We start from the raw sequence: 26,016 nt of genomic DNA, 5'->3' as shown, positions 1-26,016 counted from the left end.
TCGTTTTACATCTGACACTTTGCTTTCCAGCACAGCCATTGAGTTCGCCATATCGGTCGGACAGGTGTCAATATTATCCAACTTTGTTCCGATCTCTGCTCGAAGCGATTTCAGTTCATTTAAAACTTCAGCTAAGCTATTCATGTGGTTAGCTTCCACTTCACTTGGTACACTGGACAAGGTTGTTTTTACGCTGGTCTTACACCCTCGAGTAAAGATGTCACACTGTTTAGTTACAGAAGGTTTTGACTTATAAACGCCAATGTTGTGCTAAAAAGCGTATATTAAGGGTTTTTATATTAAACTGTGCACGGTTACTCTGAGTTTTTCCATTAAGCTGCCATCTTGGTCCTGGCCACGTGACTTGGGAACTGTTGCAATATGCTGATATCGATGTAAATAAACATATTTAAACATTGCAATATTGATACTGTCTTAATACTAAGCATACAAAAATATTGCAAATAATCCCGCATCAGTAACTATCTGGTTGAAACTCCAAAAAAATTAGGTGGTGATATAACAGTTAGCGCTGGTTGCCACCTGTCATACAATAAATAAAGAGGAAGATGATGGTAAAGTGTATAGCCACTACTGTCACAAAATCAAGTCCAAGGAGATGACAAATGAAAGAAGTTTTTTTACAAAAATATTGCAAATAATCCAGCATCAGTAACTATCTGGTTGAAACTCCAAAAAATTAGGTGGTGATATAACAGTTAGCGCTGGTTGACCACCTGTCATAAAATAAATAAAGAGGAAGATGATGGTAAAGTGTATAGCCACTACTGTCACAAAATCAAGTCCAAGGAGATGACAAATGAAAGAGAAAAGTTTTTTTTTTTGCATTGTGTAAAAAAAACAGATGTTAGATGTTAGTTCTTATTGTACACTTTTGTATTGTTATGTCTCTCTATCCACCTCCTTACACTTATGTTTTGAGTGTAACTCATTGGCAAAAAAAAAAAGAAGAGAAAACCCTAAATAAATGTTGAATGTTGATGAATTTGACTGATAGCATTATTTATTTTTTCAAAAATTTCTATAGATACTGCGATAACATTGGTATTGTAAATTATTTTGTTCAAGATAATCGTGTAGTGATTTGATATGATGATAGCCCTATCATAAAACGTCATCGTTAGCCAGTTGCCACAAACCCATCATCACTAACACTACCTACATGCAAATTCATCATCAGTAACCCCTCAAGTCAGATGTGCAAGGGGTCTGGGATGTCCAGGATGTTGTATTTGAGTTTTAGATTTGATGTACTAAATATTGACTTTTGACGACTATAGTAAAGTGCAAAATGTAAAACAGGACTCACATTTTGTGGACTTTCTGTCTGCAGATCAGCAGAACAATTAATCCCACCATGGTGGCAATGAGGAAGAGTCCAGCACTGACCCCTTCGATGACCCCACTCAATGGCTCTGAACACACACAGATATGAACAATTAACAAGCACATCTTACCAATCGGCCTTTAATATGGTCAAGCCACGTGTAATACCTGCATCTGTCATGAAGGGCTTGGACAGGTATGTATCAGTATAGAGCGGAGAGAGAAACTCCTCATGATTCTCATCAAAAAGTTGTGTAAACGCTCGAACACTGAGTCTGAGAATCACAAGACAAACAGTTGAAAACATCACCAACAATTACCTGACTGCAAGCTCAAATATTAGTACAAAGGCTGCATTGTTCAAGGCGTTTAACCTACACATGTTTCTTAATAATGGCATGAATGCGGATCTGAGCACCCTATAATCATATGTGTTCAAGGGCTAAATGTGAGATTAAGGATAGATTTAAACCTTTAAACTCCTGATACATTGGTTAAATGTTGGATACATTGGTCATGTAAGAACACCCTACCAGCAACAGACAGCACAGGCTATTGTCTGACTGTAGCATCAGATTCATCACCTGTATGCTGTCTTGGGTTTCAGTTGCCCATCACAGAAGATCGCCTGGCGTTGAGATGCATCAGTTGATGGTTTCTGATCACATCGTCCTCCAAGACTCTCCATGCCTGATCCCAGACAAATCTCAAACTCCTGCACTGTGTTCTGGCTCTCGTCACAGTGGCTGGGGAAGAAGCTGGTCTGATAAGCTTTGACCGAGCTGTTGGATCTGTAGTCCAGGTATGAGGGAAGAGGATGAAGCTGGTATGGCTGCTGGTGTTCACTGTCTGAATCCAACCAGAGAGAGGGATCATTGTATTACTTTGGTCATGTAAGGAGACAAGATTATCTGGCTTAGATATCTGTGCATAACATAAAAAAAGAGGAAAAATGTCTTCCAACCATCAGATTCAGTTACGATGATGGTGAAGAATTTCACAGCACCGTTGATATCACTGAACCAGCTGCAGTTGAACTGGAAGAATATGGTTGACTTGGTAACCTGAACTGTATTCTCATCGACGCAAGATGAGGGCAGAGGTGGACCTGAGAAAACATGAACTATTCAGTAAACGTTACTGTCAGAAAGTTATCTGATGATTTACATCAAACACAAAGTCCTAACTCACGGTCAATCATTGTGACCACATTCTCCATCACTGCCTCACTAGTCATGCTGTCAGAGATGACTTTGACAGAGACAATGTACTGCTTATGAGGCTCCAGATCTTTGATCAGATAGACGGTGCTCTCTTTGACTGTGCGCTGTGAGTACACCATTCTCTGAGAGTCCTTTCTCAAGCACTCGATGGTGTACGAGTCAAAGTCAGCTTCGGGGGGACTCCAGGAACAGCAAATGGCTGTAGAGTTCTGAGGACGGCAGTGCAGACTCTGAACACGCTCCGGCTCTAAAGACAGGAAAAAACACACATTCCACTAATACTAGTACTGTACCTACAGATAATGCCATATGTTATTGTAGTTGAATGGTTTATTACTGTGCAATAGATCAGAAGTTCTCAACTCTGGTCCATGAGATCCACTTTGCTGTAGAGTTTGCTGAGCTCTGACCCTAATCTAACACACCCGAACAAGCTAATCTAGGTCTTCAGGGTCTTTACTAGAAAGTAGCAGGTGAGTTTGATCAAGTTTAAAGCTAAACTTAGCAGGAAAGTGGCTCTCGAGGGCCAGAGTTGAGAACCACTGCAACAGACACTTGCCATCTTCATGCAAGTCTCTATAGACAGACAGATTGCTGTAAAACTACTAAACTATGATCTTGTCCAAACTGAGATGGTTCTGGTGACCAGTAGTCTCTCTGGTGTGGTCTCATACTGTCTCATACAGTCTCATACTGGTTAAATTATTAAAAAGCCTGGTTTGGACATACTGTTTCCTGTAGGGACGACTGATAAACTGATTCTTATACATGTGTGTCTGGTGCTCCACTGACTTGTCCTGATGCTCCTGTAGACTGGAAAGCTGTAGGTAGTGTTGTTGGTTCCAGCACCGCTGACTGTACGCAGGCTGATGTTGTACTGACGGCCAGGGTACATGCCTTTCAGAATACGGTTTCCAGATGTGGGGCTGTGGTAGGGGTTGAACACAGACAGATGGTCCCTGGGGCTCCACTGAAGGTCAAAGTCATCATAATCAGTGTTTTCTGGACTGCTCCAGGTGATCTCCAGTGAGGTGTTAGTGATTTCTCCAAAGGAGAATGAGACTGGTGGCCTAGGGTCTACAATAAATCAGAGAAATTAAGGAAAACAGTCCAACGATTAAAATCAGTACTGCAATTAAGTACTGATTCTAAAGTTACATTGAAGGAAACTGTGACCCATCTTAAGGTCTTTTGAGATCTAGTCAACACATCAAATTCATGTTGTCATGTATTATTTTGTATGACGCACTTACCCGTCCTGCCGGTAGTAGTTGCCCTGTTGGTCAGATCTCCACTGTGTGTAAGGACGACAGCCTGGTAAAGTCGTCCAGACACCAGCCTTTGAAACGTGTAACTTCTGCTCTCCGGGCCCAAGCTCTGCTCTGCTTGTTGAGTCCCATCAGGGTTGTAGATCAGGAGGGTGTAGCTGCTCACTTCAGCCCCGGCCTGTTTCCAGCTCAACCACAGACTCTCATAGCTTCTTCTACTATCGGCACGCAAGAATGTCACCGCTGCAGGAACTACAGAAAACACAAGGTATTGATTAAAGTCTTGGCATTTATTGCAATATTTGTTCACTTTGTTCATTTTAAACTGTGATGAATATAATGATTGTGTTTGCTGTTAAACTGCTGCCTGACATTGAACTGTATCATAACTACAATCAAAAATCTACATTTTGGGTGCTGGCAAATTGGTGTGTGTTGTTCACCTGTCCGGGCCCAGATGGATGTGTCATTGGTCTGATCTCCACTGCGGGTCAGAACAACCACCTTGTACAGCGTCCCAGGTTGAAGGTTCTGGAAAGAACAGTCCTGCATGTTCACCATTCCCGTTTTCTGATCATGCAAGCTTTCATCTCTAGTATACAGAAAAACATCAAATCCATCAAACTTCCCGTCTGGCAGATCCCAGCGGAACGACAGGCTTGTGGTTGTGTTGCTTAAGATGGACAGGTTATTAACAGTCGCTGGACCTAAAACAAACACATTTTCAAACACTGTAACAGGCCAATTCATCTGCTGTATTACCCCATGTTAAAACTGAAAAAAGGCAATCTACACACTGGTTCTGCCCTCAGTAATGACATCTTTGCTGCTGATTCCTCCGCTGATGGTTTGAATCACGACGCGATATTTTTTTCCTGGAGTGAGCTGTCTGAAGTTATGCTGGCTGGCTTCTGCAGTTTGAGAGCTATTAGACACCAGAGTTCCTCTGTCATCCAGCAGCTGCAGCCGATAGCTGTCATACACCCCTCGCCCCGCCTGCCATGACACCAGCAGACTAGACGTGCTGCGCTGGTTCTCCACCTGTAGAGCAGTCACGGAGGAGGGAACTGCAGAGGAAATGAGTAATAGAGCAACCGATGACTGGATTATATTGATCTGTCTGAATTTAGAAATAGAAATATTTAGGCTTAAAGGGGTCATGAACTGAGAAATCTAATTCTTTCTGGCTCAAAATTTTTTTAAATTAAATAGCACGGCAGCTTTTATAACAACAGGTCCATGTAGGACAAAGAAATGTTTAAATTTACTGCATTTTAAATAATGACAATAATAATTATATTCATTGTTATCTTGTGTGACAGTGAAAATGCCACGTCATGTCAACAACCCTATTACAGTTCGTTTGATATGTACTGAGTATTTATGCGCTTTTAACCTAAAATACAGCAGCGTCCATCTGTGAAGGATGTAGGCTGTTAAACAAGCACAGCTGTTAGCCAATCATAGCAGTGGGTGTTTATTTTCGAGTCTACAATCCACCAAACAGAGCGCTCCAATGAGGGGGGTTAAAAACATGACAGAAAATAGCCTATTACTTCTATATTATGAAGTTTTTTTATGTAAAAAATCTTGATAACATTATAAGTGGACCTCAGAGAACAGTACAAACTAATAAAAAAAAGGCAGTTCATGACCCCTTTAAACAATATTTCAATATTTATATTGACAGAATAATTCAAAACACAGTCCTACATTTAGTGCAGTACACTGGTTTTATCATGATGTTGTGGGGCATGTGTGTTTAAAACCTTAAAAATAAAACACCAATGCATCATCTTGACCTGATGATTTCTTTTATAAAGCCTCAGACAACAATATGACAAACACAGTGTAAAAACACCTCACATAGTTATAAGTGAAAGTGTTACTTTACCTGTTCGTCCTTTTGCTGTGCTGTTATTGATCAGAGATCCGCTGATTGATGTAACGGTTATCATGTACTGCTGTCCTGGCAATAGACCCTGGAAACTGATCTCATTCACATGTTTAGGGACTGATTTCTCCTCTGCCTGACCGCCCGTCAGGGACAGTGACACAGCGTAGCGGTCCACATCGCCCTGTCCAGGCGTCCAGTTCACTCTAAGACTGCTGCTCTGACCGGCATTACTGATATGAATGTTCTTCACTTTACTGGGAACTGAAATATGTTGAAAATAGCACAACCTTTAAGACTTTGCAAGATAACTACAATAAAAATCAATTTTTTTCAACTTTTAAACCACCATATTTCTCAGATGTCCACATGCAACAGTGAGATGTACCTGTTCTGCCTTTGATAAACTGCACACTGAGGTTTGGTCCACTAAAGGTGGACACCACAATTTTGTAGAGTCTTCCAGGAGTGAGTGAAGAGAGCAGGTATCTGTTGGTGCTGCTGGTCAGTGTGATCGGTGGAAACACCTTCATGTCATTAAAGAGCAGCTGAACCTCATAATGATCCACATCTCCGGGAGCAGAAACCCACGTCACCAGCAGATCCTCTGTGCCACTGTCAGCTAGCGTCAGGTTCTGCACTCCTGCTGGCACTGAGAGGAGAACATAATAATAATAGCAAACTACCGTACAGAGCTACAGAACTGCGGTGAAACTAAACTACAGTCCTACATACCTACAGGAAACTAAATTAAGGATGATATAATTACATTAAACTACAAAGCCACATAAGCTAAAATTAAACTACATTCACATAAATACTGTAAACTATACAGACCCAAATAACTAAACCAAAATACAGAATTACAGTAAAGTAAAAATACTATGGTTTAGTTTACTGTAGAACTGTGGTAAGCAACAGAATTACAGTTAACTAACCTACAGAGTTACATAACTACATAAAACTACATTTTTTTACAGTGCTATTACAGTGCTACAAAATTATAGTAAAGAATTCTACAGAGTTAAAGAAATGTGGCAAACTACAAAACAACCGAAAACTACAGAACAGAAAGAGTGAAAGAACTACAGCAAATTAACAGAGCAACGGAAATCTGAACTACAGAGCAACAGAAGTACATTAAACTATAAAGCCATAGAACAACAGCAAACTAAATCAACAAGCTATACAAATGTAGCAGTTACAGAACTACAGTAAAATGAACTACAGAGCTATCAAAGTAACCCAGCACAGACATACTCACATGTCCTTCCATAAGTTGAGACACTAGACTCATATCTCCCGCTCCATGTGCTGACAATCACAGTGTAGAGTCTGCCTGGTACCAGCCCACTGAACACACATTCGTTCTGACTCTTGGGGACCGTCTTGTTCTGGTGGAACATGTTGTTGTGCTTGATGGAGACATGATAGTAGTCAAAGTCTCCAGCTGCGTGCCGCCAGTACACCTTTAGATGGTTGTCACGAGCCATGTGTGTGGCTGTAGGGTTCAACACTGTGGAAGGTTCTAGAGTACAGAACCATAGAATAATGTGAAAACCAGCTGCAAACAATCACTGCATACACAGCAGTATCACCTTCTCCATTACAGTAACAGATACTGGCGAACAAACTGCTGTTGAGTGCTCTTACGTGTGCGCTCCTGAACCACGGTGTGGTTTTCATACTCTCCACTGCGGGTGCTGATGGAGATGTTGTAGAGACGTCCAGACACCAGAGACTTAAAAACACACTCTGTACTGAACTTAGACACAGTGAGGGTGTGAAGGGTTCTCTCCTGATCTCTCAGAGTGACGGAGTAACTGCCCACGTCTCCTTCTGCTGCTCTCCAGGACACGCTCAGGAAGTCCATGCGCCCGTTGTTGCTCACCGTCACGTCTCTCACTGCGGCTGGAACTGATCAACACACGACATGTGCCTGTCATCACCTCTGCAAACCTTAACTGCTGTCAAAATAAAACACAGAGCTGCGCACAGCACACTGTTTAAAGGAGACATATTATGCCCCTTTTTACAATATGTAATATAAGTCTCTGGTGTCCCCAAAATGTGTCTGTGAAGTTTCAGCTCAAAATACCCCACAGATAATTCATATCATTTTGAAAATGCCTATTTTGAGCGGAAGCAGAAACACGCTGTTTTTCGTGCAAATCAAAATGATGGTGCCATGGGTGGAAACGTGCAGATTAAGGGGCGGGGCATTATATATTATAATGAGATCCCTTTGCCACGTCACCAAGTGAGCAAAATCAAACGCGCTCGTTTTCTCAGACGCTTGCAGAAAAAGACTTACCTAAACAAAGTTACTGGGTTAATCTTTTTCACGTTTCCTTGGTTGGTAGATGCACCGGGGACCTGATTATAGCACTTACAACCTGGAAAAGTCAGATTTTCATGATATGTCACCTTTAATAAAGAAAAATAGAATCATGATTGATGGTAGTGATCTATTTGTTTGTTTGATTGTTTTCAATCACTGCATATAAATAAATATTGTTTGGCGAAGGGAAAGGGAAGCAAACAGAAAATGTGGAAGGTTTCATATGCTCCTCATATTTATGTCAAGTCATCTTTATTTTTATGATAACAATAGAGACTGTTTCAAAGCAGCTGTTCGTGCACATTATGGATCACAAACTGTGAAGTAATGCTGGGTGATGATGAACTTTTTCATACTTCCAGTCATCACAGCAAAAATTGGGAATTTAATTACATATTTAATTATATCTGACTTTCTGTATCCGTCTGATCTTCATGTAAGTCACAATTAAAAACAAACATAATCTGACTAAACTAATAATAAATAGTTGTATTTTCAAAACTGTATTAAAGAAATTGGGTGATCATTGACAGAGCAGGCTGGAAGAAGTAAAGGAAACTGTGTTACGACTTCTCCAAAATATAAATAGAGTCAATTAAGGAGATGAGACTCGAAGTGTGGATCGCACAGGTGAGCTTAAATAAAGAAACCACTGCTGCCAAAAAAGTACTGCTTGTTTTATGTTTGCCCAAGACAAATGCTGCTTTGCTCCGTCAGGACCTGGACACTTTCATTCATTGAAGGAACAATGAATGAAAGTGTATCAAGACATTTTACAGGAGAATGTCATGACTTCAAGCTTTAGGGAGGTTGGGTAATGCAACAGGGACACAAAGCACACCAGTAAATCAACTAAAGAAGGGCTGAAAAAGAAGAAAATGTGAATTTTCCTGCGTCCTGGCCTTACGCCAAATGAGATGCTGTGGCAAATCCTAAAGAGAGCTGTGCTATCAAGACAACCCAGAGATACTGATACACTGAAATAGATTTGTGGGGAGGGAAGGCCCAAAACTGGTCAAAAGTCTTGTGTTTACATTTTTTAATATAAACTATATTGTGAATAATTTAGAAATGTAATGTTCAGGAGTATCAGTGTCTAAATGAATGATGAGCGCCTCTGAAGACAAGCTGCTTGTTACTATGTTAACACCAATAAAATGGCGAGTTAAAGCATGATTGTTCACTCAGAACAGAACAACATCCTCCCTCCACAACAACATTCCCTGCAGGAAGTCGCACAAATGACCTTGACATATTCAAGGCTTCCTGAAAATTCCAGGAGCATTCCTGCAACTCCAGATAAGAGTGAAGTCCAGCGTCATCCTTAAAGAACACAGAAGAAAATCTGAAGAAACGATTCTGATTAAACAGGTTACACAGGGACCACTGCATGTTTTTTAACAGCATGTTAATCTTATAAGCACAGCCTTAAGAATTTTTTTTCAAGGAAAAATAAAATAAAAATACTGTACAAAGTTCTGAAGACACTTAAGTTCAAACAGCTGATAAAAGTAATTGACAAGTAATCAATTAACGTATTTGAAGCGAAAAGCTGGATGTTTTTAATAAACAAATCCATCAAGACGTTATTAACTTCAAACCATTGCTAAAATACAAGTCCATAGTCCCTAATAACGCTTCCTCCAGTGAAAAAGTGTATTGAATCAGGAGAGAAATCTGCACAGATCAAGCACCGTTTACAAGCCAAAAAGTCCAAAACAAATCAGCTCTAAACAAAAATGTTGGTGGATTTTGATGTGAGAGACAACAGCAGATGGACTTTTCACAGGAGGAAGCGTTATTATGGAATATGGACTCGTATTTTAGCCGGAGGCAGCGATTTAAAGTTTAAAATGATGGATTTTTTTCTTACAAACATGCAGTTTTTGGCTTCTCAAGCCGTTAACTGATGAGTGCTGTGGATTACTTGTGGATTATTGTGATGTTTTAATCAGCTGTTTGGACGACGGCCCCCACTCACTGCAAAGCATCCATTGATGAGCAAGTGATGGAATGCTACATTTCTCCAAAAATGATGAAGAAACAAACTCATCCTAATCTTGGATGGCCCGAGGATGAGGACATTTTTTGGCATGCCAGCTTCACTCTCATCTGTTACTCTTATTTAATAAATACCCTGTATGTATTATAACATGCACCTCATGTTCTGTTTTTGGTCTATTACCTGTGCGCCCATCAGCCACCGTCTGGCGTGAGAGGTCGCCCCTGTGCACTGTGGTCACCACTGTCCTGTACAGAGCGCCGGATCTCAGGCCCTGGAAGTGGTAGGAGGTGACATTGGGCGGCACACTTTCATTCTTCATGACCACGCTGTCGTGGATGAGGAGCACGCGGTACAGATCCACCGCACCGGCCGCCCCGTCCCAGAGCACCTGCAGAGCGTCTGTGCTGCCCTGATTACTGACCCGCAGCTGGGTGACCTGCGCAGGGACTGACCACACACACAAGATTATTCATAAAGACATATTATAGGACATTGTTTTTAAGTAAAGTTAATTAACACTCTAGTCATTCCAGCAGCTCCACCATCTCAGCAGCACATCACTGGACATCTGAATGACTCACTGGTTCTTCCTGTGACGAGGGCCGAACTACTCCGAACTTCTCCACTATTGGTCGTCACGGTGATCGTATAGGTGTGTCCAGGCATCAGGTTATTAAAGTTGCATTCCTGCACATCATGGACTAATGCCCATGTGTCCACAGTCGTGTCTTCATCCTTCAGCAGGACGGTGTAGTTGTCCCACTCGCCGACAGGACGGCTCCATACAGCACTCAGCGAGGTCTCTGTACTGTGACGGACATTCAGCCTCTGAACGGACCGGGGAGCTGATGGACAGGTGCAGAAAAACAGAGAACTGTGTTTATATTTCACAATTTACCCTGCCTCTTGTGTCCCCTGTCCCTGGTCTTATTGTGCACAAACCAGAGGTCTTCAGTCCTGCTCCTGGAGACCCACTGTCCTGCAGAGCTCAGCTCCAACTCTAATCAAACACACCTGAAGCAGCTAAACCAGCTCTTCGAGATCACTTAAAAATCACCAGCAGCTGTGCTGAAGCAGGCTGGACAGTGAGTCTCATTTTAACTTGACATGAATACAAAGTGCACTGTTTAAAAATGTGCTTAAGTGTGTTAAGAATCATAGTCATGTAAGTGTTTCTCGTTACATTAAGTACACTTAAGTGGCCTTTCATTGTTAATATCATTTTATCTGCAAGTACAGTGTTTAAAAAAACTCTGAAGTACAGTAAAAGTGCACATGCAATACAATTTAAGCACACTTCTTTTTCACTAGAGCAGGCACTTTGTGTTTTGTGAAGGCCGCTTCATGTTGGTTTCTGTTTTACTGTTGCAAGTTTCACGGCAGTAGATGAGTTGATCAGTAACACACCTAGTCTCCCGTGGCAGCCTGCGGTTGAGCTCAGATACCCGCTCTCCACACTCACAGCAGCTCTGTACAGGCGGCCTGGAATCAGAGTCCAGTTAGTGAAGCTGAACTCCACAAGATTCCTTTCAACCGTCCGGTTCATCAGCACAGAAGAGCCATTGAACAGCAGGATACGGTAGAAATCCCAGTCGCCATCAGGAGGAGACCAGGACAAGCGCAGGGTCTTCTCATTAAGGGCCTCCAGCTTGAGATGAGCCGCCCATCCTGGTGCTGATGAGCAACAGACACAACAAGAACTCATAAAGACACATCCCAGGTTATTTGTATCGATGAACCATCGGTTGACAAGGCAACGAATCATCTGTTATCCAAATACATATATGGGCCATTCTACAGAATTGGTGAAAACTGCTGTCCCACAACCCAAAAACACTTTTAAAAAGCATTTAAGTACTCATATCTTAGATGTTTCCTAAGATCCTATTATCTATTGAAACACACAATAAGCTTAATATTTATTAAATCATTATTTATTGGGTCATTTCAATTGGGAGAACCCTAACCCCTAAATTTCAACTTATGAAAATGATATTGAAATAATTTTTGAATTGTATTCCATTTTTGTTTTTAAAAATATCTTTTTTATTTAGTTTTTTTTTAAAGTGAAGTTAAAAAAATATTTATTTTATATTTTCCTTTTAAATTATGAAACTTAATGTAAAAAAAAATGTGTCCCATGTTTTCATGTCACTACCGAAACAGTGCATGTTTTTGTCCATTGGCTGAGACTGATTTTAACTACAACCCTACATTTATGATCAGGAATTATTCCTGTGTCTCTCTCATAGCTACAGGGTGAGTAGATAGGTCCCATCATTTTGAGATAAATGTGTTCAAAAGTCTGAAAAATCTGTGTAACTTTAAGAAACGTCACTACCGAACACCTTTTTTTCTGCAATTAAGCACACTTTTTTGGGTGTTATTCCAAATCATTTAGTTTTTATATGTGTAAAACTGTTCAGAACTGCTAGGTAGCCATGTGCTGATTAGCATTTTTGAGTTAGGGTTCAAAAGTATCTAAAATTGTCACTACCGAAACAGTCACGAACGAAACATGTCATCATTGTTTCGGTAGAGACAAAAGGGAACACATAATCTTTTATTTTGGGGAAAATAAACAAAATTTTAGTATAGTTATGCAAATTTGTAGTATTTTAGTATTGTTTAGTAGTGTTTTAGTATGGGAGTTAAAATTCTGTAATGTCATGTGGTCGCTACCAAAACATCACAGTCACTACCGAAAATGTGCAGTCACGACTGAAACATGGAATGTTTTGTCAAAAATAAAGTATACTGAATTATCAACTAAGATGATATGATAGTGTTTGGTTCAATGTATATTCAAACTAATGAATCCTTAACTTTGAAATCAGTATGATCAACTTTTTGCCTTTTACAAAGAAAGATTGGATTCAAAATACAACAAATCTCATAAATGACACTTGAAATATTGTTAAAATTGTAATTGTTTTTTATTTACCTCTGAAAATGTTTTAATAAAATAGCATAAATTATATTTGCAAGCTAGATGTAAACAAAATCTTAATATGTCAATATAAACCTTCATATTAAATTATATATTATTGTGTTTTGCAGTAGTGACAAATTTGAGGAGAGGCAAAATATTCCAAAACTTTCTGAAAATTCTAAATGAGAATTAACTGCACAATTACTAGAAATGTGTACCTTGGATATTGTACAATTTGCATACATACAAAATTTGAGAAAAAAGACATTGTTTTCAAAATATTTCCAACTCTGACTTTGAACCAATTCTGTAGAATGGCCCATATATGTCATTCTGTATCTATTTATTTTATAATCGTAACTGGTTGTAAATGGTTTCTAGTTAAATGAAGCTCTCCGTTAATGATCATTAGCTGATCTTACCAGTCGCTACACTCTGAGAAATTTTTTTTGTAAAAACTGTCACTGGGGTGGTATCCTTTCAAAAGGTACTAATACTGTATGCCCTCAATGTCATGCAGAAATGTTAGTTCATGCGTTCATGACCTCAAGGTTAGATTATTGTAATGCTTTATTGGGTAGTTGTTCTGCACGCTTAATAAACAAACTCCAGCTGGTCCAAAATGCAGCAGCTAGAGTTCTTACTAGAACCAGGAAATATGACCATATTAGCCCGGTTCTAACACATTTCTAATATTCAAATCCGTTAAAGGATTTTTAGGCTGCATTAATTAGGACAACCGGAACCGGGAACACTTCCCATAACACCCGATGTACTCAGCACCCGATGTACTGTATGTGTACGTACACATAACACACTAACACATTTCTAATATTCAAATCCGTTAAAGGATTTTTAGGCTGCATTAATTAGGACAACCGGAACCGGGAACACTTCCCATAACACCCGATGTACTTGCTACATCGTTAGAAGAATGGCATCTATGCTAATATTAGTCTGTTTCTCTCTTATTTCGAGGTCACCGTAGCCACCAGATCCAGTCTGTATCCAGATCAGATGGTGGATCAGCACCTAGAGAGGACCTCTACAGCCCTGAATGTCAGCGGAGATCAGGACAACTAGATGAGCCCCAGAGACAGATCCCCAGTGAGGACCTTGTCTCCTAGACGGCCACTGGGACAAGACCACAGGAAGACAAGACACAGGTTGAGTCCTCTGCACAATCTGACCTGTGTTGCAGCCTGGAATTAAACCACACCATGCTGGTTTGGTCTGGCCAGAGGAGAACTGGCCCCCGACTGAGCCTGGTTTCTCCAAAGGGTTTTTCTCCATTTCTGTCACCGATGGAGTTTTGGTTCCTTTGGCTTGCTTAGTTGGGGACGCTTGACTGATTGCACAGACACTACTGGAAGAGAGCTGAACTGGATGATGACATCACTGAATCATGAATGAGCTGACTTTAGCTGGAAAATGACTGCTATTGTCTTCTTGTATTATTGACAAATTATTTTCCTGTTTGACTCTGTTAAGCTGTTTTGACACAACCAGTATTGTATAAAGCGCTATACAAATAAAGGTGACTTGACTTGACTTGTATGTACACGTTAGATAATAATATATAATATGTAACTTTAAGGTACTAATGTGTACCATTTAAGGCCAATTCACACTGCACAGACACAAACAGTAGCAGCAAGCATGTTTGTTAGATTTTGTCTGATCGGTATACACCTGTCGGTATCTGCTGACATTAGTCGGCGCTTGTTTTTGCCTTTTGAACATGTTGAATTGGTGTTTGTCGGGTCTTGGAATGTCTGAGAAGTGGCATACTGTACTGTCAGTGTTGGCCTGTGTCTTTCGGTGCGGTGTGAATTGGCATTTAGGGGTAAATAAGGTACAAATATGTAAGATTTGTCATAGTTCTTGCCTGTTCTCCCTATTGTCCTGGTCTCAGCTGTTAGTTCTCCTCTCTTCGTCTTCACTAAAACTTGATAAGTTTTTCCAGGTGTCAAGCCTCTCAAAACCCAATGAGTTGTATTTGGAGGTAGGGTAAGGTCCCGTTCTGAAGAGATGGAGGGTGACAGAGAGAGCTCGTAGGAATCCACGTATCCGACAGCAGGAATCCAGGCGGCTTTAAGAGAGTCCTGACTGCCGTTGCTCTGGAGAGTCAATGATGTGACGGGAGCAGGAGCTGCAGGAATGACAAACGTGTCATTAAATATACTCAACTTTTTACATTAGATTCATTTTGTGTTTAGAAGTTCATTACATTTAGTGACATAAAGGAATAAAAACTCACATTTTACAACGAAGATACAGGTTTGGAACGACATGAAGGTGACTAAATAATGACAGAATGAACCCAGTTGCCAGTGGTGATATATTCACCATCATCTCACAATCTCAACATTAGTGTTTTCTGAAAACACTCAACTGAAGAGTGAGTATGTGATGATGCATAAGTGTGTGTGCATCATGGGTAACTGGCAGTAAAAGACAGGATATGTAGGCGGGTAGTCTGGTAAAGCAGGAAGGGAGGAGGCGAGCTGAAAATATCCTGGAAATAACGATAAAAAAGCTGTTGGCCTTTTGTTAGGAGTAAAACCTGCTGTTGGTTAGAGGTGTTTCTGTGTCCTGTGGAACATGATGACTTTACCAGTGTAAAATGAGCTCACATTAACTCAGAGATGATTAAACTCATACTGTCACACTCTGCTTTAAAGCAGGACTTATCAAACTGTTTGGTGAAAGAACATTTAAAAAATTAGTTGCTTACTTATACAATGTTCATTTAGATAACAAAATGGGACTGATTGCCATTCCCAGACACATTTTTCTGTCAGACAATACTGTAGAGAGATTCTCCACTGATGGTTTAACCTAACCATACAAACCACAGCAACAACGATCTCCATGTTAATACCACACGACCCTGAACCACTCACCAACCCAGCAACAATATTACATATAACACAGTAAACATTAAAGAAACGATTATCTTGATTTCATGCTGTAGTCATTGTTGGGAACTGCAGTTATTGTATGGTTCAGCTATATGTTACAGTCTTTAAAATGAGCAAATACAAGGAAAAGGATACAGGAAAGGGAGGCTCAGAACTCAGCGCCACCCAGTTTCACCAAGGTCCTGCCCCACTTATGAACCTGTACCCTGAGCCTTTGTCCCTGTCTGAAAAACCTGGTTATGCTTCAGATTACAGACCACAATTTACAGCGTAATACTGCATCGCCATGTCGTAATTACTGTGATTTCGAGACAACGCGTGACATTCTACTTGGAGCTGATCACACCCTTGGACTTGAAACTATCGCACTATCAATGCCTAAACATAGCGCCTAATGAATCTGAGGTGGTCAGGTGGTAGTGGTACAAGTCGTAGCTCAGAAAATTCCCAGTTCACAAGTTGTAATTATGAGTTCTACAAGGATGTGAACACTTTTTACAAGTTGGTACCTTGTAATCACGGTAATTACGATATGGCTTGAACACACTTTAAGTCGTCACTCACAATAAAAATCAATGAGTTTCCAGATGCAACAACATTGCGCAGCATCTGGTTGTAGAAACGACCTAAATTTAAATTCCTGAAGAAACTGGATGAACTTTCACAGGTAAGAATGTGTTGGTTTGTGTTTTTAATATCTATTAACTCAATATTACAGGTTTTTAAACTAAAGTACCTTTCAAATGCCTTGTTTGCTAACGGCTTCATCTTGTTGTATTGTGTTAGTTTAGCAAAAGCATGTTCTGAAGTCTACTGAAGATATATATTATTCATACATGCGTATAACTACAGTTGCAGTGCAGATTCACCGGCATTGCTCTCCGATATTCACGGACCGGCGTTGACATTCCAATATGGCGGACGGCTTACGTATAGCGGTCCATAGAAACAGTTGGTAATGAGGAATCTACCTATACATATCTATGAGTCATGCTGCATTCACGCAATGTTGTAATTACGCAATGTGATTTCGAGACAACACGTGACGTTCTACTTGGAGCTGTTCACACCCTTGGACTCAGAACTATAGCACTATCAATAAACATAGTGCCTAATGAATCTGAGGTGGTCAGGTGGTACAAGCTGTAGCTCAGAAAACAAGTTGTAATTACAAGTTCTACGAGGACATGAACGCTTTTTACAAGTTGGTATCTGGTAATCACGGTAACTACGATATGTCGTGAACGCGCACCTTCAGATTTCGGTACGACTCCGGTAACTGAACAAGCTGAAATGGTGCTAGAGAAGAGTGGATAAAAACGCTTTAAACAGACTGTCGATTTGATCAAATACACAGTTTATTCCTGACTTTCACTGTTTATTACAGGCTTTTAGGCTGTGTGTTTCATGCCGTCATTATGGTTTGGCCGTAGTGTTCGTTTTTTCGTCAGTGGAAACATGAACAAAATAACTTCTCAACTTTGTACTTAAACATCAGTTATTCAGTATTAAAATTTTCAAAAGCAATTTGGTTTAAATGTAGCTATAAGCTATGTAACTATGGAGTTGTTTTTTTCTGCACTTTACATGGTTATATTTTTGTCAGTTTCTGGTGTAATAAATTTTTGCCTTTTGATTTTTACCTGTTGCCTGTGTTGTTACGGTTGTCATATTCTGTGTGATTTTAATTTAAAAACTCACTTGGTTCATTTAAACCCAGTAGTATAGTAATTTTCGAACAAAACTTGAGTTAAATAAAACAGCCTACCATGTTGGGTTAGAAAAACTTGGCATGATGGAGATATTACCTGGTATGTATGTACGTATTACCTACTGTACTACACAACAATCGTTTAGGAGCAATTTGTTGTACTTACCCAGTAACTACATGGAACAAGGTGGTAACACTTCAGACAAACACAGAACAAGGGTATATTTGCACAGTAATTACAGAGTTGTTGCAAAAATGTTGCAATAGTTTTAATTTATTTTGTTTGATGACCAAATTAAATCCTCTACTTTTTTGCTATAAAAAAACATATCAATTATACAGTGTATATATATACACTGAGATGTGAGTACACTGAGAAGTGCTGTATCATGTATTTTATTTTCTGTGAACAGCTGAAAAGAGGTAAGCTTGTTTTAAGCTGCATTGCACCTTGATGGTATACAGTGTCATGCAAACTGAACATCAGAAGAATGTAATTTGTAATAGTGGTGTTGGGAAGTTGGAGAGTGAGGGATTGCTGGCCTGACCCGTAGCTGAGATCGACTCAATACTTCTGTAAGGTAAGTAGACTATATGGTAAATTATAAATCAAAGCAGAAACTCATTAACTAATTTCCCTAGATTTCCAGTTTTGTTGTTTAGTAATCTCCATCATGTATCCTGTACTAATAGAATATGTGGTTATAAACACCTAGGCCTGTATGTATAATATAATGCCAATGTATTATCACAAAAAGTGTATGTTCTTGCTAAATTGCTCCCAGACGTAAGATTGTTGTTTAGCATAGTAAGTCATACATACCACGTAATATTAGAATAGGTACCCCTTAATTTCAAAATACTTAATCATTTGTAATTTTACATGTTGTTACACTTTTATTCCCCAAACTTTGCATATTGTTACCGTAGACCTACATGTACGCACTGTACAGGTACACTATTATTACGAAAAAGTATGCTGTAAATTCGGTTTACTAACGCTGTAAATTGCTGGCTGCAATCTAAAGCATTACCGAAAAACTACAGTAACTCAGCATGTATAAAACATTCAGTATATCCACAGGTTTTAAAATGCTTCATAGAGCTAATTTGCAATTAATGCAACAAGTGCAATAAGTTAAAAATCAATAACGAGGAGGGCCACACATTATATAAACCTCAATAAATTGGGCTAGTTTGGTCATAAGCTTTGAAGTACATGGTACCATCATGCCAAGATTTCGAAGATCTCCAAAAATCTGCTGGAATGTCTCAGAAGAAAGTCTTTTCCATGGTTTCAGGTCAGTGATAATGGGGCTCATCCCATCAAGATTCCTTCCAAGAGCCTCGGGGTGTCATTGAGGGATCTGTAGGCAGCTCTAGCAACAGTCAACGTGAACGTGCACCAGTCAACCATTAAAAACTCCACAAATTGGGTCTACAAGGGAGGACAGCAAGGAAGAAGCTTCTGGTCTTGAAAAAGAAAGTCAAGGCATGACTGAAGTTTTCCTACATGTGGAACAGGAATTCTGGAACAATGTGTCCTGGACAAATGAGTCAAAGGTTGAGTCGTTTGCCCACAGTTCCAAACATCATGTTTGGCAAAAGCCAAACACTACAGTGGTTCCCATCATAAAGTCAACTAAGAATTTCATATCATACAAAAAGATGCCTGAGGAGAACGTGACGGCATCAGGAAAAAATGTAAGATGAACCAGCAGATCCATAGAGCAATGATCTAGAAGAAAGTAATTAAGGGTTCTGGAATGGCCAAGTCAAAGTCCAGATCTCTATCAGGTTGAAATGCTGTGTATCGGGGGGACTTGAAGTGGGCTGTACATGAAAGAAACCCCTCCAATAAACACAGCTAAAGGAATTCTGCTTGGAGGATTTAGAAACCACTAGCAATTAATTACTTTTTTGAGTAACATGTAACATTAGCAAAAAAGTTTAAGCATAATAATATAAGTCTGACATAAGTCTGACAGAAGAGAAAAAAAGTTAATTCATCTTTACAGCCCAAAGATGCCCATGATAAGGAAATGAGAGTCAGAGAGGGTCAGTGATGGCTCTTATGAACACAGTGTTCAGCGCGGCTGCCAAGACTTCAGTGAAAAACACTTATATACAGCATGCCTACAGCCGTTCACAGATACATCCTCTGGAATCTGTGTGAATGCAGGTGCTTTATCAAATCTGTCAGAACAATGTGTTCCACCATATCAATGTGAACAAGAAGAATGGTACAAAGCAACCATAAATCACTGCATGCTATTGTGTAAAATATTCTCTATTTAAATAGAGAACACGAGAGCCCTCCTCTGGTTCATGACACTTCTGTTCAAGGGTTCAGATTCAGAAAACTAAAGCTATGAAGAAATGTAAGAGGACTTACCAGTTTGAACTGTAACGTTTAAGTGTATGCCATCTATCTCAGACATTATTCCAAACAAATAGGTAGCACCGGGAGTCAAACCCATCATCAGGCATGTATAATGGTTGGGACGCTTGATATCTTCAGAACATCTTGTGAAGTGAGAAGTATCATTCATAATGAAGCTACAGGATTTTCCAGGTGTTGTGAAATTAAACACACAATAATCCATATTAATACTCTCTGCAGTCACATTCACCAGACACCTGACAGCCTCCGTCGTTGTAAACTACAAACAAGAAATATACAACAGAAAGTTAAAGAGGAACTGATATTGACCAGTAGTATAAAAATCAACTAATTTCCTTAAGACAAAATGTCAAATGGCAATGATTTATGTCAAATGTTTGCAAAGCCCCAAGTATTTGTCATAAATGGCCTATTTCTAAATTGAGACTGAGCGGCTGATGTTATGTGTTCACTGTAATTTCTTAATATTAGTGGTGTGGTTTAAACAGTGCAGCATGGTGATGCAATGCCAAGGCCATGTGTTCGAGTCCCAGGGAATGCATGAACTGATAAAGTGCAAATGAATGCAATGTAAGTCACTTGGGATAAAAGTGCCAGCCAAAAGCATAAATGTAAATGTAAACATGTTGAGAGGTGCACTGACGTGACTCGTGTGAACGGCAGCACTAATTGTCCTGCAGTTTCTTACAGGTACGAGACAATCTCAAGGGTTTCTACTGAAGTTATGTAGTAACCAGCCATCCAAATTAGAGCTTGTACATTTTGTGGCCAACATTTGGTAGCAAAGTAGACATCAGAACGTTTGTACCTTGTCCTTTGATGGTGCATTTGCTGATTTTCCAAATGTCAAAACTACCTGAAAACTTGCTTTACTGAATTTGTCTGAATCATGTTAGCTGTTGCATTTGCAGAAATTCTTGACAGCATTAGACAAGACTGTAAGCAGATATATCATAGCAAAACTTCAAATCTGTGAGAATATAGGTACCATTTGATTGCTCACCTTTGCTGTGGAAGCAATGGTAGGAGTGACGGTAGATGGTGGAGGCGAGGTTCTTGTGCTCGGAGCAGCAGTGGTGGTGATGGTGGTTGTGGTTGTTTCTACAGTTGTAGCTGGAGCCACAGTAGTTGTGTAAGTAGCTGATGTGAACGCGTCTGTGTCCGGGGCAGGTGTAGATGTGTACGGGGCTGTAAGGGTGGTTGTTGCACTTGCTCTAGTTTTAGCAGAACTGGTGGCTGTATTTGGAGTAGCTCTAGTATCTGTATTAGGAAGCACTTCAGTAATTGCTCGGGTCGTTCTGGTTTTAAATGGCAACATAGTCTGAACATCTTTGATGATCTTTGTCGTGGTTGAGCTTTTGGTTGTGGCATTTGTCCATGCCCCATCTGTGTTTGACACTGGGACACTACTGGTTGAACTCTCAGTCAGTGTAGGATCTACATCACTGCTGTTAGCTTCAGACGGTCCTGTATGAAAGTCTAAAGTGGTCTGAGTTTCAGTGCTCACATTAGAAGAACCTGAAGGCTCAGCGTCTGTTGTGGAGATAGTTAACTCTGTCTGAGAAGTCAGAGGGTAATGGGTCTGCTCCATAACATCTGAGGTCATCTCTGTCATGTCAACTCTATTCTGGGTGAAATTCTGAGGTACATGAGGAGTTCCCGTTACCATCAAAGCGGTGGAGGACACATCTGTAACATCACTCATCTCGTAGGGTGATTCTGTCTCAAGCGTTTGAGTGTAGTTCTCCTTAAAGTCTGTTTTGGCAGTAAATGTTATCAGATCACCAAGAGCAGTGGTAGCAGTGCGTTTAGTTCTGCTTCTGACTGTGTTACTGTGGTGGGTCACCGCTCTGCTTTGAATAATGGCAGGGACTGTTAGCGTGGTCATTTCCCCTGTGGAAAAAACGGAAACCTGTTTCATTGGAAACTGTGTCATTGTTGAAACTGTGGACGGGCCTGTTGAAAAAAAAGACTGATGTTACCTTTATGCAGCATGATGTGTTTTCACTGCAAGTGCATTTCGAAAATAAACTGTTGTGCATTTTTTAGATGGCTTTTTTATCATGAGTGCTTTATAATGGTGCAAAACTGGCAACCCAGGCTCACCTGGACAACAAGGAAGTCACAACAGTTCTACAAAATAATGTTATGTTGCTTCTTGCATGTTTCACAACACTTTCAAAGTGACATGTCCAGTAAGTGATGCTAAAAGTGGCTCCAACAAAGCTGTTGGTGTTTTACTGCCACAAATGCAAAGCAGTGAATTGTATGTACACAGTTTTGCAAAAATGTAGGGAGAGGCACATTTTTCCCTATGAACTTGTTGAAAACTAGATGTGGTTTAATAATATGAATAACAGCATAAATACATAGATTATAATACTTGTACTGTATATTGTGCGTTCATTAAGGTACTGTAACCTCAATGATGCATCACTCCTTGAAGCCCGTAATGCACCTGTGCTCAGTCGATTCAACTTGATCGCTTATTGATGATTTGTAGTTAAGACCAAAGTTTCATAAATGATCCTGACATCACAAGCCATGTTACTTACTGTAACTAGCTACAGTAATTTGAAATGATTGCATAACATTCAAATATGTTTCTTTGTACATTGATATTTTGGTCTAAGTATTAGACCAATTAGACTACATGTTTGAGACATATTTTTCTACTAATGTTTTAAATCATGATAGATAAGCATACATATCGTAGTCTAATACTGTACTGTATTATATTGTAGGCCTATTCACTAATGCCAATCAAATCAACCCAAAGGCTAATTGCCAAGACAGATGTAAGTGGACATTTATGTGATGGCTAGACAGTCAGCTGACCTGTGGCAGGGCAGAGAGACTTGGACACCGGTCTCCCCTCAGAGTCCATCGTGATCATGGACCAGTTTGAATTCCTTTGCTCAAAGCAGACAACAGCCCGTTCACCCTGTTTTTTCAGGAACATCGGCATCTCTGCCAATCCAAAGATCCCTCGGTGGTTGTAGCACTTCCATGCCGGTGCAGTATCGCAGTCCCTGAGTTTGACCAGGCGAGTGTGGTGCGGGATGTTGGTGCTCTGATTGACCCACAGACATCTGGACATAAGTGTGTGATTGAGTCTCATGCTGCTGGTCCAGATCCACTGCTGAGACGGGTCACTCTCATCACACTTCCTCAGGACCACCATACTCTTGTGTGTGCTCAGACATACCCCTTTATTAGTGTGTGCGATCAGAAAACCACCTAGCGGAAAAGAAATAGTTGTTTGCACGGGTTAGTTTGATGATCAGAGTAATCTGATAATAACATACAGATCAGACATTACAATCAATATCTCTGAATAAGAACACTGAGTAGGATTGTCATGGTTTCTTTGGACTTGCGAAGATAGTTTCTTTATTTTGAAGCAAGACTTTTGGCCACTTTATGGTAAAGAAAGTCTAAGGTGAGAAAGTCTTTTCATAAACTCCACTCATGATAATTTCACACTTCACTTCAACAGCCAATATAGGACCTGATGTATGGGTGGAGAAAGCTGTAACTCGTTTCTGGATTTTTTCAGACACATTAGAAATGAGTGAGTGAAAACCAATACAATCTGTTTTGCAGCATCTGAAGGATCGCAGGCCACAGTAGAAGTCAGAAAGTCTTCAGGGAGGCACATGGTCTCGTCTCGATGCAAGATAAGTTTGTCGCCTCACTGATACACACTCACAAAATAACACAGCCAAAAAAGCTCGCAAATGACAATTAGTGTTAGCTATTTGTATTAATCAGTGAAATCAGTTTTATAATCAATGTTAAAAGGACTGATAGATGAAGCTTCTTTGTGTTGAAAGTGAAAGTTTAAAATAACCATTTATCATACTTTATAATATACACCGTTATTAACAATAATAACATACAGATCAGACATTACAATCAATATCTCTGAATAAGAACACTGAGTAGGATTGTCATGGTTTCTTTGGACTTGCGAAGATAGTTTCTTTATTTTGAAGCAAGACTTTTGGCCACTTTATGGTAAAGAAAGTCTAAGGTGAGAAAGTCTTTTCATAAACTCCACTCATGATAATTTCACACTTCACTTCAACAGCCAATATAGGACCTGATGTATGGGTGGAGAAAGCTGTAACTCGTTTCTGGATTTTTTCAGACACATTAGAAATGAGTGAGTGAAAACCAATACAATCTGTTTTGCAGCATCTGAAGGATCGCAGGCCACAGTAGAAGTCAGAAAGTCTTCAGGGAGGCACATGGTCTCGTCTCGATGCAAGATAAGTCGCCTCACTGATACACACTCACAAAATAACACAGCCAAAAAAGCTCGCAAATGACAATTAGTGTTAGCTATTTGTATTAATCAGTGAAAGTGAAAGTTTTATAATCAATGTTAAAAGGACTGATAGATGAAGCTTCTTTGTGTTGAAAGTGAAAGTTTAAAATAACCATTTATCATACATTATAATATACACCGTTATTAACATACATTATATAATGCTAAATGGATCAGTAATGAACACTCAATAAAATAATATAACAAAACATCCAAAATAAAAAAAACATGAACATTTGTAATATACATAATAACAATGAATTTAATCCTGTTATTAATCTTATGAATGCATATACTGATAATGGTATTAATAAAATGTATTCTGAATGGTTATGAATACATATTTGATCAGTTCAGCGAACCTGCTATAGTTCCAATAACAGTTCATATAACTCAGGTTTTTGCTCAGATCGTCCCTAACCAACAATTCAACAAGATAGGAAAGGCAGTAAATAATCATAATATTAATACTCACTTAATGCATAAAAACGCTCCAGTGTTAATAAGACGAGAAAGAGCATGTCCATGTTACTGGTTTGTAGGTTTCTCTGAACTCAAATGAGAGTTTGAGCGCTCAGGAGGAAATTCTCTTTCAAGGGAAGGAAAAGTCACTGACCGCCGTTTCCTTCTATTCAACAGTGTGAGGCTAGCGACAGTACAGTGATCCTTACACGCAAACACCTCAGAGGCTAGCCATGGCTAAATCAATACACTCATATATATACTACTGATTTTTGTAATATTGGTATTGCTGTGATATGTAGTTCCATCTGTGTGTAGGTAACTAGTTTGCTTAGCATGTTTGAAACACTATACAAGATTAAGAAAGTTCATTACAGTTCAAGGCATGCCCAGATTTCTAGAAGGCCTATAAGAAGATCTTCAGGTCATTTGGGATCTCTATTACTGAATGCCAGTCCTTCATTGAGTAAGAGTCCATCAGGAAGTAAAATCACTGAACACACCCTCACTGCAGGACGTCGTCCACTCCTCACCGGGGTCTTTGTGGCACATCACAACACCCAGAAACTTTGCTTTGTTGTCAGGGCAGGGCCAAATGAAATGCATCAAACAGCATTAAATATATTTAATTAATTACATGCAATAACTTTGAAAGCTAATATTATGCTCTATTTAACTATGTCCCAGGGTTATAAGGGCACAATTTTTTGATACCAGAAAAAAGCTGGATTGTTTAAGTTGGGTTGTTTTTGAGCGAGCATCAGTGGCTTTCCTGGTTTATTTGTGCAACAAAAGACATGATTAAAGGAAATAAAAAAAAAACAACATTTTACCTTATTTGTTAACTCTGCTCTCATCAGAGTTACAAATGACCTGCTCTTATCATCTGATCGTGGTTGTATTTCTCTATTAGTGCTACTGGATCTTAGCGCTGCGTTTGACACTATCGACCAGAGCCGGCCCGACCTAATAAGTGATGTAAGCAGTTGCATAGGGTCCCGTGGCCACCAGGGGCCCCCCAGTCAGGGTTCAGCCAGTAATGCTCGGTAATAATGACTTTGATAAAGATTCAGTCACGTGTGTTAATGTTTGAAAATGAAGAGGCAGCACTATAAAACTGGTGCGGACTGCAGAAAAGTGGGAAAAGAGAAAAGAAAGTGAGCCACACTGTT

The 26,016-nt window shown here is 39.7% G+C and overlaps 1 protein-coding gene across 1 annotated transcript in view; it reads right to left on the bottom strand.

Annotated features, from left to right (window-relative positions):
- The window catches only part of ptprbl (protein tyrosine phosphatase receptor type B, like), a 36,264-nt gene extending 11,339 nt beyond the window's left edge, over positions 1 to 24,925 (bottom strand). The window contains exons 1-21 of the mRNA XM_016563968.1: positions 24,858 to 24,925; positions 22,888 to 23,289; positions 21,053 to 22,005; positions 20,041 to 20,308; positions 14,899 to 15,162; positions 11,486 to 11,752; positions 10,660 to 10,923; positions 10,259 to 10,525; positions 7,386 to 7,649; positions 6,997 to 7,260; positions 6,121 to 6,384; positions 5,733 to 5,996; positions 4,636 to 4,905; positions 4,282 to 4,545; positions 3,824 to 4,090; positions 3,363 to 3,647; positions 2,539 to 2,817; positions 2,312 to 2,455; positions 1,932 to 2,196; positions 1,516 to 1,622; positions 1,331 to 1,436 (exon numbers count right to left, since the gene is read on the bottom strand). Coding sequence (XP_016419454.1) covers positions 1,331 to 1,436; positions 1,516 to 1,622; positions 1,932 to 2,196; positions 2,312 to 2,455; positions 2,539 to 2,817; positions 3,363 to 3,647; positions 3,824 to 4,090; positions 4,282 to 4,545; positions 4,636 to 4,905; positions 5,733 to 5,996; positions 6,121 to 6,384; positions 6,997 to 7,260; positions 7,386 to 7,649; positions 10,259 to 10,525; positions 10,660 to 10,923; positions 11,486 to 11,752; positions 14,899 to 15,162; positions 20,041 to 20,308; positions 21,053 to 22,005; positions 22,888 to 23,289; positions 24,858 to 24,909 — 5,780 coding nt within the window. The 5' untranslated portion in view covers positions 24,910 to 24,925. The remainder of the gene's footprint in view (positions 1 to 1,330; positions 1,437 to 1,515; positions 1,623 to 1,931; positions 2,197 to 2,311; positions 2,456 to 2,538; positions 2,818 to 3,362; positions 3,648 to 3,823; positions 4,091 to 4,281; positions 4,546 to 4,635; positions 4,906 to 5,732; positions 5,997 to 6,120; positions 6,385 to 6,996; positions 7,261 to 7,385; positions 7,650 to 10,258; positions 10,526 to 10,659; positions 10,924 to 11,485; positions 11,753 to 14,898; positions 15,163 to 20,040; positions 20,309 to 21,052; positions 22,006 to 22,887; positions 23,290 to 24,857) is intronic.
- Between the last annotated feature and the right edge of the window lie 1,091 nt (positions 24,926 to 26,016).

The sequence above is a fragment of the Sinocyclocheilus rhinocerous genome, unplaced genomic scaffold (genome assembly GCF_001515625.1).
Source record: "Sinocyclocheilus rhinocerous isolate Xijiao unplaced genomic scaffold, SAMN03320098_v1.1 scaffold1401, whole genome shotgun sequence".
Taxonomy (NCBI): Eukaryota; Metazoa; Chordata; class Actinopteri; order Cypriniformes; family Cyprinidae; genus Sinocyclocheilus; species Sinocyclocheilus rhinocerous.
The sequence above is the reverse complement of the archived record's forward strand: the minus strand, read 5'-3'. Positions and strand labels throughout refer to the sequence as shown.